The 12,992-nt window shown below is 41.7% G+C and overlaps 1 protein-coding gene across 1 annotated transcript in view; it reads left to right on the top strand.

Moving 5' to 3' along the window:
• The first annotated feature begins 5,768 nt into the window (after positions 1 to 5,768).
• ACO2 (aconitase 2) overlaps positions 5,769 to 12,992 on the top strand; it is a 74,675-nt gene continuing 67,451 nt past the window's right edge. Inside the window, exons 1-4 of the mRNA XM_082264740.1 lie at positions 5,769 to 5,901; positions 9,634 to 9,776; positions 10,703 to 10,961; positions 11,603 to 11,695. Coding sequence (XP_082120866.1) covers positions 5,866 to 5,901; positions 9,634 to 9,776; positions 10,703 to 10,961; positions 11,603 to 11,695 — 531 coding nt within the window. The 5' untranslated portion in view covers positions 5,769 to 5,865. The remainder of the gene's footprint in view (positions 5,902 to 9,633; positions 9,777 to 10,702; positions 10,962 to 11,602; positions 11,696 to 12,992) is intronic.

The raw sequence follows: 12,992 nt of genomic DNA, 5'->3' as shown, positions 1-12,992 counted from the left end.
TACATATTTTTGGTAAAAAAAATTCACAATAACAGCATATTGATTGGTTTGCACAAAAGTTATCGTGTCTACAAACTAGGGAAAAGATTAATGTCTTTTTTTTATTTTTTACTATTAATGGCAGCAATCTGCAATTTTTGCGAGACTGCGACATTGCGGCGGACAGATCCGACACCTAACTGACATTTTTGACACTTTTGGGGGGACCATTCACAGTACTACAGTAATCAGTGCTAAAAATATGCACTGTTACTGTACTAGTGACACTGGCAGGGAAGGGGGTTTACACGGGAGGCGATCAAATGGTTAAATGTGTGCCTGGGGGGTGCTTTCTAACTGTGTGGGGGATGGATTTATGGAATGAACACAGGGACCTGTGTTCCTAAATAGGAGGAACACAGGAGTCCTGTGTTTATTGCTTAAAAATGTACCATATAAATCATACGTTACAAAAGTGCGCTAATATAACCATGAGAACAAAAATGTCCATATGTGAAAACAATTGAAATCAACAACTGAATAAAAGTCTTTGCATCCAAAAAAGAGTGTTCTCAAATCAAGGAAAACCAACTGATGAATGGTGAGTATTTAGGGAGTGATGAAAGGTGGGTGTGACCTCTTCCCAAACAGCAATCCAAAAAAGTGACTTTTTAAAAAAGCATATACTTTTGTGATGACACCCAGTGATAGGAGTGGACTCTTACCACATTAAAGAGAGATGGAAGCGTGTACTGTGGTATCCAAGAGTCCAAATGGTCAGATAGATGGAATGGAATCCCAAATGGAATGGATCAATCGTCAGCTTCTCGGTTGGGGGGATCTGTAGGGTTCCAGGGATAGGGATGCCACCAAGGAGATCATACCAAAGAGAAGAAGGGACTAATAGTGCATTACCTCCAAATTTATTGATAAAATGAAGTGGAATTACACTTACAAGATCCAAAACGATAAACAGCATACACTAAGCCCCCATTCACACTGGGGCGACGCTACTTCGCACCGCGACCTCCGAGGTCGCGGTGCGAGCAGCGCGCCGCTACCTCGGAGCGGCCGCCACGGACTTCGTAACATTGAAGTCTATGGCGGTCGCCTCCTGGTCGCCCCAAAGAAGCTCCGGACCCTTTTTCTGAGTCGGAGCGACTTGTGTCGCTCCTATCAGAACGGGTCCGCAGCTTCCCTATGGGAGGCGACCTGCGGCGACCTGTGAGGCGACCAGGTCGCCTCACAGGTCGCCCCAGTGTGAATGGGGGCTTAATGTAGTCACGGTCGCCTGCAGTGCGATCCGAGACATATAGCAGCACGGCTGGCTCCCCCGACGCGTTTCCACTGATGAGCCGGCACTGGGACTGGAGCTGAAGCCGTGCTGCTGTCATCTCTCATAAATACATAAACGAATGGAGACTTCCGGAGCGGCCACGGTGGGGACCCGGAAGTGCTGTGACGCACTTCCGGTATCGTTACCAGCCTATCATAATGGTCACTAACAGGAAGCACCTCTCGTGACACCGGACCATGAAAGGAAATACTCTTCACGATCTTCCTGTGTCTAGATTGTCTCTCAGAGCTCAATCTCAGAAATTCATCTCTATTTCAGCGTCCTAGGAGGCTCCTAGAAAGAAGCAAAAGACCATAAAGACCTCCACTGTATTACGGACGCTATATAGAGATAAAAAATAATTTAAAAATAAATTAAAACCTTTAATATTTAAAAAGGATCATCTTGGGATAAAAATCCTCAAACTGATGAGTATTGTATAATAACATTTAAAAGAAAAAATAAATAAAAATAAAGATAAAAAAAGGAAAATAGAAATAAAAATAAAATTAAAATAAAAATGAAAATAAAAATATATGAATAAAAATAAAAATATATATGAAAAATAAAATAAAAATATGAAAATAAAATAAAAATAAAGAAAAAAGTAAAATAAAAAATGAAAACCCCAAAAAATCAAAAAATATAAAAATGAAATTAAATACGTAAAAAAGATGTTAAAAATCTATAAAATGGGAATAAAAATTCAGGTGGCAAAAGTAGATATTCGGAACTGATACCTCGCTAGGGCCAAACAACGAGAGTCTCCATTCGCTGCCATGTGTACATATATACAAAAATCAATAATTTAAAACCATATTATTTTTAATACCATACGTGCTCAACATGCCTGATAATTCCATAAGGACAGGGAAGGGGAAGGGTCCCATGGGGAAGGAAAGGCTGTCTCGGTGGAATGTTTGCATAGCTCCTATGTGGTGGGACTAGTGATTGTTGATATGGGCATTAATGTCCCATTTCACATTCATACCCCAAGGCTGGTAACATTTTAATTCATGTATCCAGAAAGTTTCTCTCTTGGAGATACTTCTCTTCATGTCACTCCCTCTCCAATGGGGGGAGTAACTCTCAATCACTACAGCCTTTAATTTAGAATAACTTCTTTGGTGACACTTGTCATGATGAGTCGAGAGGCTGTGTCCAGGGAACCCTTGTTGTATGTTTGTAAGGTGTTTGTCTATTCTAATACTGGAGGTTCTAATCGTCTTCCCCACATACTGTAGACCACATCCACATGTGAGAAGGTAGACAACCCCTTTAGTATGGCAGGTAACAAAGTTCTTAATATCATAGTTCTTTTTAGTTACCGTGGAGCTAAAGGTTTTGGTTCTTTGTGTATTCAGTTCATTACATACACGGCATTTTCTGCATGGGAAAAAAACTTTCAAATTGGCAAATATTCTTGGAATAGCAGGTTTTTCGGCTAGAGTGGGGGCTGTGTTTATTGCTGACAGAACACCGGTCTGCCTTGTTTACAACAGCAGACTACTGTCCTGTCTCCATGGGGAGAGATTGCGGGTGCAAGACCCGCAGATTAGTTTCCCATTGCTGCAAATGGGTGCGCACGTGCCCGCCCCCACTCGCAGTCCTGCGAAGCGACATACAGTTACGTTGTTTTGCGGGACAGAGTCGACCTGCCGCAGTATATGTACTGATGGCGGTCGGCAAGTGGTTAAATATTATACTGTATACACACACTCCAATCAGCAGGGGATTCATGATAATTCCACGCTAATTTTTAATGGTACCCCTACACACCATGCTATAGTGCGTGAATAATTGCTCACCACAACGTGTGGTAACAATGTACCATGTAAAGCGCATAGTTGCCAACATTTGAAAAAAAATTCCAGGGACACTTTGCAGCATACACACTTGTATAAAATACTCGAAACCCATACTTGAGTAAAAGTACAAGTGCTCAATCAAAAAGTGACTTGAGTAGAAGTGGAAGTTCTCTATCAAAAAGTGACTTGAGTAGAAGTACTAAAGTATTCAACATTTTTTGTACTAAGTATTGCAAGTAGTTTTTTTAAAAATGTTGCTACTCAAGTACTGAAAGTAAAAGTACCAGTAGTTTTTTAAAAAAAAATTGCTACTCAAGTACTGAAAGTAAAAGTACAAGTACTGTGTTATGTAGTTATTAAAGAAAGAAGTCAAAAGTCTGAACATCATATTATTTTTTATTATTTCAAATGATTAACCTAAAGGACAATCACAATTCCTTTGGCTGTAACTTTTTGTAAACAAAAACAGATAAAGTATGTCCCTCCATTTCCCCTTTAAAGCATCCCTCCTTCTCTTACCTGCATGTTTTTTTTTTCTCCACAGCTTATTGGTGCCCAAAATCATATATAAACCAATGTGATATACAACAATATATTCCAATAATGAAATAAAGGAAGAGTGTATGAAATCAAAGTCAATAAAAAGTCCATATATATAATGCCATAATACCATATATATGTGACAAAACAAGATGAATATATTTTCAAAGGTGCAGGAATCAAACAGGTGCTATTCCAAATAATAGGTGCAGACTCCCACCACCTTGTGGATTTCCCCCTTACCCGGCGGATGAAGGTAAGTGCAAAAAAATATCCAAATAGACTCTTCCAGTGAAACAAAACTGCAAAACCTGTGCTCTCAACTTCCAGTGAAAAAAGCGAAATCAGCCTCTTACCAGAAAAAAAGGTCTATGTATGCTTGTGACTCTCCTTGGTTGGGGGAGGTTCGCTTTCCCCTTAACAGCAGATATGTAGACCATTTTATTTATACATACAGTAGCATTTATTTTCGTATGCGCTGATTTACACATGACATTATACACATTTTTTTGAACTTCATGAAACCTGCCATCTACTTACTGGCAGTGGTAATTTTTATAATTGTAACGAGTAACGATGCAGCACAAGAAAAAAAATATCGGAGTAGAAGTATTAAAATCATCGAAAAAATGTAGTGAAGTAAAAGTGGAAGTAGGAGAAAATAATTCTACTCTAGGAAAGTAGATACTGCCTTTTGGTACTTAAGTACTACTTAGTTACTATACATCTCTGGCAGCATAGCTATTAATTTCTTACCACACCCACTTCCCTGAAGCCCCGCCCACTCCACATAACTAATCTCCGCCTACTTATCATCAGATTACAGGGTCTACTCAATATAGAGAGAAATACAGGAAATTGAAAAGGGAATTTCAAATTTAAGGCCAAAGTAGCAGAGTTTGAAAAATTCTCCCATTCAGCTGCACTACTTCTGCCTAAGGTTTAAAATTCTCATCACAATTCTATGCAATTGTAAAGTGTGAAATGTGCTCAGGTGGGAGCATACAAAAAATGTAATATGTAATTATACATAAAGTGCAAGGGACAATGTAAATTACCTGGGACAGGCTCCTATTTTCTGGGACAGTCCCAGCAAAAACAGGACAGTTATTAAAGCGGAGTTCCACCCTAGTTATACATTTTTTTATAAAAATACCCCCGGGACAGTCAGGGCTAGCACATTCCACAATGGCTAGCCTCTGATCTGTCCCGGGTTGCACTTACCTTTCAGGAGAAAAACTTACCTTGAAATTGTCTTCTCCAGCGCTGCCATCTCGGGTGTGGGCAGCTTGAAGCCAGCGCGATCCTCTTCCGCGTCCTCTTCGGTCCTCTTCCTCCTTCTTCGGTCCCACGATGCACTGCAGCGGCCCCGACGTCACTTCCGGGTCGCGCGCGTCATCCCTCCACAGCTTCTGGGCATGCCCAGAAGCTGTTTAGAAGGGAATGACGCGCGCGCCCCGGAACTGACGTCGGGGCCGGTGCAGGCGCAATGATTCCTGGGAGCGATGACGTTCAGCTCCCAGGAATCATTGCAAAAGCCAGGAAGTGACGAATCGCCGTGGCCGCCGAGGGGAGGAAGAAGGAAGTAAGGTGAGTATATTTTCTCTAAAAGGTAAGTGAAAAAAAAAAAAAAATTGCGATTATCCATTTGTTTTTCAGGTGACCGGGAGCGAGAAGATGGAGGTAAGTATAAATTTCGGGTGGAACTCCGCTTTAAGTATGAAAGTGCTGTGTATTAACAATGTTAATATTTTGCCACAAATCCCATGGAAAATAAATCATTTTATTTTTTCCCATCCACTTACATAGTGCACTAAGTAACAGAACACATGACAGTGAGATTCCGCTATATGAGGAACAATGTGGTTAAAGGGCACAAGTGGTCACCTTCATTTGCTCCAATCACTCAGCCAGTCCTAGCAGATACATGGTGCAACATGTACAGCTATTGGGGATGTGTTTAAATACACCAACATTTTCACACGTTATTTTAAAACATATTTCTTTGACTCCTAGTGAAAGGTCTATAGTATTTTTTAGGATGTTTTATGGAGACATATTCCCAGCACCAGCGTATACTTCACTTCTAGGACCTTCTCTTCCACACCCCTATGTTCGTAGGAGCCACGCCCACAACACATTCTATAAGAATAATGTGGTGACGTCAAACCCCACGTGGCCCCATCTTTGTCAGTGAGCAAAATGGCGTCCTACTGTCTTCTAGCTGGCCGACTTCAGGTAAGTGATGTGATGTGTAGCGTATTACCAGGGGGGCTTGTTGGGTTTAACTGGGAATGGTGGTCGTAAAGTGCGCGGTTTAGGCCGTGATTTGTGGGCTTTCTATGTGCATTTCTTTAGCACGGGCTCTAGGTGTTCTTTGCATGTAGGTGACCCGGCTGTTACCATGGTAACAGACATATGGCATTGATTCCTAGAAGTTTATTGAAATGACAGGCTGTGGTATTGCGGTTTTAGTCGGTTTCCTCCCCATGAGCTGTGCTGTTCAAGGTGACACCAAGGTGACCGCCGTGCTACTGTCGGGGATACGGCTCCGCTCTGCCAAGTGGGCGGTACTTATCCTGGGAGGCGCCGTGGTGTCACCTTCACTTACGGCTGTCGTAAAACATCCTCTATACTAGTGAGCCACCTATTCAAAATGACAATCTGAAGTTAAATCATGTTTCTGCAGCAAGTCTCTAAGTTATATTATGTCTTATTACATACTCTCTGTATTCCTAGGGCTCACACCACAAACTCTGCTTGCTGTGTGCTTTTCAATGTGTTTACATGCACTTGCAGTCTGTTCTTTGATTTCTTTCTTTTTATTTCAATTTATTTGCTAAGTTATTTGTGTTCTGGTGTGCAAACCTCAAGCATGCTCCTACTTTTTTTCTTTGCTAATTCACACATTGTGCGCTGACCGATATTGTAGTAACAACAATAATAATAAATAAATATATATATTAATGGTATTATAATGTTATTATTATTTAGGATTTATATAGCGCCAACAGTTTATGCAGCGCTTTACAACTTGAGGGTAGACAGTACAAATCCAATACACTTTAATACAGTAGGAATCGGATGGCCCTGCTCGTTAGAGCTTTCCTTCATTGTATCATTTCTGACACCCCAAGGACCGAAAACCCCATTCTTTCCTGTGTGTCCCATTCACACTGCAATAAAATATATGCTGCATGGTATCTCGGCACACTGTACAGAATTGCATAGCACTGTACAGCTCCACATCACCATGCTGTACATTGTCATTTATCTTATTTATTTCAGGTACTTGTATAGCGCTGTCAATTTACGCAGCGCTTTACATATACATTGCACATTCACATCGGTCCCTGCCCTCAAGGAGCTTACAATCTAAGGTCCCTAGCTCACATACATACACAGTAGGGCCAATTTTTTTATACAGGATCCAATTAAACTACCAGCATGTCTTTGGAGTGTGGGAGGAAACCGGAGTGCCCGGAGGAAACACAGGGAGAACATGCAAACTCAAGGCAGGTAGTGTCATGGTTGGGATTCAAACCAGCGACCCTCTTGCTGCTAGGTGAAAGTGTTAACCACTACACCCACTGTGCCGCCTGTCATGATCACAGTGTAGTTTTTGTACATTTTCAAACCGTTTGCTGAAAATAAAAGGGGGAGAAGAGCGATGTGATGCGCTAAATCGCACACTACACTGCCCCTAAAGTAGCCAGGAATAGACCGGCGTCGAACAGATAATGCACTCTTGCAGCTGTCCATTCCTGTGTGAAAGGAGCCTCAAGCACATGAAAGTGCTGCATTGGTGTAAACGGTCTCATTATGTGCTGCAAAGGTTATCATTGGAGTTAAAGCAGAGTTCCACCCAAAAATGGAACTTCCACTTTAAGGCCTCCTGACATGCCACATTTGGCATGTCATTTTTTTTGTTTTGGGGGGGGGGGGAGATAGCAGGTACCTAGATTTGACAGTTGACATGTACCCGCTCCCTCTTTCTCTCATGACACTTAGGGGGCTAGAGCAGAACTTCTCCTCTTCCCACCCCCCCCCCCTCCCTGCATTCTTCTGAGACATGTCAGAGGTCCCAGAAGATTGCCCGTCCACTAAGGATACACCCGGCTGTGAAGCCGTAAGCTGTCACAGCTGGCTGCCCACACTAGAGATGCCGGTGCCATGGGAAGGAGGAGAGAACCAAGGCTCCCACTGGCCGCATTGCTCGATCATGGGACAGGTTAAGTGTGTGTGTTAAAGTCAGCAGCTACACTTTTTGTAGCTGCTGACTTTTAACCACTTTAAGACCAGAAGGCTTTGTCCCCTTCCTGACGAGGCCCCATTTTGCGATTTGGCATTGCGTTACTTTAACATACAATTGCGCGGTCATGCACAACGCTGTACCCAAATAAAATAGATTTCCCTTTTTCCCACAAATGGAGCTTTTTTTTGGTGGTATTTGATCAACTGCGATTTTTTTTTTTTTACACTGGCAGGGAAGGGGTTAACACTGTGGGTGTTCAAGGGGTTAAATGTGTACCTAGGGGCGTGTTTCTAACTGTATGGGGGTTGGACTTATGAAATGATGCTGCAGAAAAGTGTTTTTCACCTTAATTCATAGACTGCATTAAGGTGAAAAACTGAGACTCTCCCTTTAATCCATGCAGGCTTTGAGGTTGCATAGTACTGGTGGCAGTGCTTTTCTTTGCTCTGGGCTCGTCTATTAGCCTGGGACCTTTGGAATAGGATACACTATTTATTAAAGCGGTTGTATCCCGCTTTTTTTCACTTTTACCTACAGGTAAGCCTATAATAAGGCTTACCTGTAGGTACAAATAATATCTCCTAAACCGGCACGGTTTAGGAGATATTTACAGTGCATGCAGCCGCTCGCGCGAGCGGCGCATGCGCTCTGAAGGTCCGGGGGGACCTTCAATTAACTTGCCGGGAGCTTGCTGGAAAAATCACTCCCGCGCGCATGCGATGCATACTAGCTCATTATGCCTTTGTCTTGCAGGTTTTTTTTTTTTATTTTTTTTTTCAAAGGGTTTACAACCGCTTTAAGATGTCAAGCTGGTGGTGGAGATTAGAGAGCAGACATTTTCTGATCTCCTGCACAGAATTGCTCAGCTCTAAGTTGCCCAAATCCCAGCACAGCAGCCTGGTGTCCCAGATCTGCTTATTCTAATGGTAGAGAACACATCTGTGTGTGATAGACCCCTGATGTCTCCATTAAAGAGGAAGTAAACCCTCCTCTGACACTTCCACCTATAAGTAAGCCTATGATCAGGCTTACCTATAGGTACTGTAAATATCTCCTAAACATGTACCGTTTAGGAGATATTTACCTTTCATGCAGCCAGTGACGTCACTGGCGCATGCGCTCTGAAGGAACGGCCGATCGTGCCGTTCCTTCAGAGCCCCGTGCCCTGACCGTCTGCTCCTGCGCGCGTACGCTGGAGTGACGTCGCCGCGGCTCCGGCCAATCAGATGGCCGGATGCCGCGATCCCGGAAGACGGGCGACTTGACATGTCGCCCGTCATACAGGTAAGCGAGCGGCACGGCGGGGGCTCGTTCTAAGGTAAGTATTTGATAATGAGCTAGTATGCGATGCATACTAGCTCATTATGTCTTTCTCTTTCAGGATGTAAAGAAAAAACATTTTTTTTTTTTCTCGGTTTACAACCTCTTTAGAGTGAATTTACTATCACATAAGGTGCCTTGTGATAGTGGGGGATAAAAAGTGTGAAATTACAAGAATAACATTTATATTCTCCATAAAACCCACCAGAGCTGAACAATGACCCCCCCCCCCCCCCTTACCACACGCACCATGAGTCATCAAAAGACTTTAATTTTAGGGAACCAGATTGTTTACGGTAGGTTTGACACAGCTGATGAGATTTAAGCTTTTGATTCCTTGTTTTACAATTCAGATGTAATATCTAATTTTCATCCTTTGTTTTAAAATGTTTTAGCAAGCATTAGGCCATGGAGCCCGGAGGTACCATATTTCAGCCGTCCTTTGCCAGAGAGCCAAAGTTGCAATGAGCCATTTTGAACCCAATGAATATATAAGCTATGAGAAAATTGAAAAAAATATTGACATTGTTCGTAAACGGTAAGTATTATGGTCTTGAAGGGGGGGGGGGGGAGTAGACCATATCCTTTTAGGACAGTCACTGTATATCTGGTCATTGTGCTGAAATTATTATTAGGCTACTGGTGACCTTTTTTTTTTTTTTTTATGGCTATGCTAGTTGCTTGAAAGTCATACTAATTCATTGACTTTTAATGGAGTAGGAAAGGGGGGAGGGGGGTTGGTGCAAGCAGAAGGTTAGACACTATATTGTCAGAAGTATTGGGACACGTCTTAACACGCACATGAACTACAATTTTATTTTTTTTTTTTTTTTAAACCATAGTTTTTATTGAAATTTTTTCTGTTGCATACAACCAAACAAAACCAAAAAATAAAAAAAAAACATCACAAGAGAATAACTGTTAACCACACCAACTGGCAATTCACATGCTATTACATTGTAAAGACCAGTAGACTTCCAGCCCTTTATTAGCATAGTCCTAGCCATATAATTGAATATAGGCTACTCAGGCAAGTATAATTGAGGCCTTGGTGCATCTGTGTGTTGCTTTTAGAACCGGTAAGCTTCTTCTGAGTTTCAGGCATCTCAAAGTGAACGTGTGCATAGTGCCCCACTAGCTGAAATTCATGGGATGTTCTGTAAAGGAAATGTATGCTGCTTGTCAATGATTGCACCTGTTTGGTCAATGGGTCTGCCTAGTATTTGGCAATAGAAGGCACAGGTTGTGCAAAGGGGTCAGTGTATATCTACTATAAAAGCTATGCTTGCATTTTCCCTAACTCCAGGATGCGTAGCTTAGAAAAGTAGGTAAAAATGTGCGCAGGCATCTGAAGAGGTGAAAACTTTACATCCCTAAACTACTCCTTAGGTTTTCTTTTTTAATATCAAGTAAGATCCTACTTTAATACTGATGTTTTAGCTAAATTCACTCATTCTTTTGAAGTCTGGACCGGCCCCTCACGTTGTCGGAGAAGATTGTATATGGTCATCTTGATGATCCGGTAAAGCAAGACATTGTGCGAGGCAAGACTTACCTTCGTCTACGCCCTGATAGAGTTGCTATGCAGGATGCCACAGCCCAGATGGCGATGATGCAGTTCATTAGCAGTGGATTGCCCAGAGTGGCAGTACCTTCAACTATCCATTGTGACCATTTGATTGAGGCCCAGCTTGGTGGCGAGAAGGACCTTAAAAGAGCAAAGGTACATGTTGTGCAAACCCCTAAACTATCTTGAGATTTTATGTTTACTTCAGTGTTTATAATGAGGTGGTTATGTGAAGGGGTGTGTATATATGTTTTTATATAGTCTTATACAGAACTAAGTGTTTTTTCCAGCTCAGCGATACTGTAGAGCAGTATCTCATACTTTTGTAGTATGGTAACCCGATGCATCCTTCCAACATAGTCCTTTGTGTTCTTTCTCTGGCCAAGATTAGTTTTCTTTACATTTTTTTTTAATTTCTCCATAAAGGATGTTTAATACTCATGTAACTCATGGCCATGTTTGATTTGTTCATGATTAAAAGGTTGCACTGAGACTTGCTCGGTTATAAAACTAGTTAAACCTACCCAGCCTTTAACTTACAAATGGGACTACTATTTTCATATTTTTGCTTCAAAATGGCTACAGGTGGGTAGTCTTAAAAGCTCCCACAAGTTAAAATGGTGAAGGGGTGTAATGATGCCTTTACCTCATACAGACCCAATACTACAGTTGGGGTTACGAAATACTAGTTTGCCATTTAGCCATTTTAATTAAGACATCATGTCCATTAAAACATGACGGTGGCTCCAAGCTTTCCTAACTCTATCAAAAATTGACTGTCTTTTGGCATTCTTTAGGATATAAACCATGAGGTCTATAACTTCTTGGCAACTGCTGCAGGGAAGTATGGTGTCGGTTTTTGGAAGCCAGGATCAGGCATCATCCATCAGGTGAGATCAGACTGTTTCTGTGGTCCATTATGGCAAAGAGAGATTACTGTTACTGTATCTGTACCTTGGATGCTGTCACCCTACATAGTCTAGATGTAGGCTGTTTTGCAGGCCTTTTGTAAAAACCTTAATTTGTTATGAGAGGTGTTCTTTTCACTTTTATTGGCTTCAGATTGTATAAGTGCATTGTGTACAGCAAGTACTGCACCCTGAGGCTACACACAATTTGGAAGCTAAGGAGAGCTTTGAGTGGAATGTAAATGGTAAAACTGCTGAATTTGCCGTCTCAAATGTAGAGATTGTCTCCCCATTTTGGAGATGTAAATGGTGTATGAAAGACCTGGATTTGGGGGCCTTTTTAGAACTTTCTAAGTTTTACTAGATTTGTTGGAGAACTTAGTTTGTACTCCTCAAACATTGTTTAGGTTTCTGAAATTGTAAGCTATTGAGTAAGAACTTAGAGGAAGTAAACCTTCCTCTGCAACTTGTACCTATAGGTAAGCCTATGATAAGGCTTACATATAGGTACTGTAAATATCTCCTAAAACATGTACCGTTTAGGAGACATTTACTTTGCATGCGTTCTGAAGGAACGGCGGCTTGTGCCATTCCTTCAGAGCCCCATGCCGTGACCGTTGGCTCCCGCGCGTGAGTGACTTCATCGCAGCTCCAGTCAATCAGATGGCCGGATGCCGCAAACCCGGAAGAAGGGAGACCGAACATGTCACCCATGAGACAGGTGAGCGGGCGGCACTGCGAGGCTTCGTTGGAAGGTAAGTATTTCATAATGAGCTAGTATGCGATGTATATTAGCTCATTATGTGTTTTGTCTTTCAGGTGTTTGTTTAAAAAAAAAAAAAAAAATTTCTAAGGTTTACAACCTCCCAATGACTTGGGTCTTAATTCAGTGTAAACTTAAAGGGCTAAGGTTGGTTTGTGGGCTGTTTTTTTAACCACTTTACCACCGGAGGATTTTGCTGTCTTCCGTCCAGGCCACTTTTTGCGATTCGGCGCTGTGCGACTTCAACTGACAATTGCACGGTCGTGCGACGCCGTACCCAAACAAAATTTACGTCCTTTTTTTCCCACAAACGGAGCTTTCTTTTGGTGGTATTTGATCACCTGTGCGATTTTTACTTTTTGCGCTATAAACAAAAAAAGAGCGTTTATTTTGAAAAAATAACAATATTTTTAACATTTTTTTATATGAAATTCCCCCCAAAAAAGATGTAAAAACCAATTTTTAAAAATTTTTGGCCAATTTGTTTTATGCTACATATGTTTGGTAAAAAAAATC

The sequence above is a fragment of the Pelophylax lessonae genome (assembly GCF_965119305.1).
Source record: "Pelophylax lessonae genome assembly, chromosome: 8".
NCBI classification, from domain to species: Eukaryota; Metazoa; Chordata; class Amphibia; order Anura; family Ranidae; genus Pelophylax; species Pelophylax lessonae.
The sequence above is the reverse complement of the archived record's forward strand: the minus strand, read 5'-3'. Positions and strand labels throughout refer to the sequence as shown.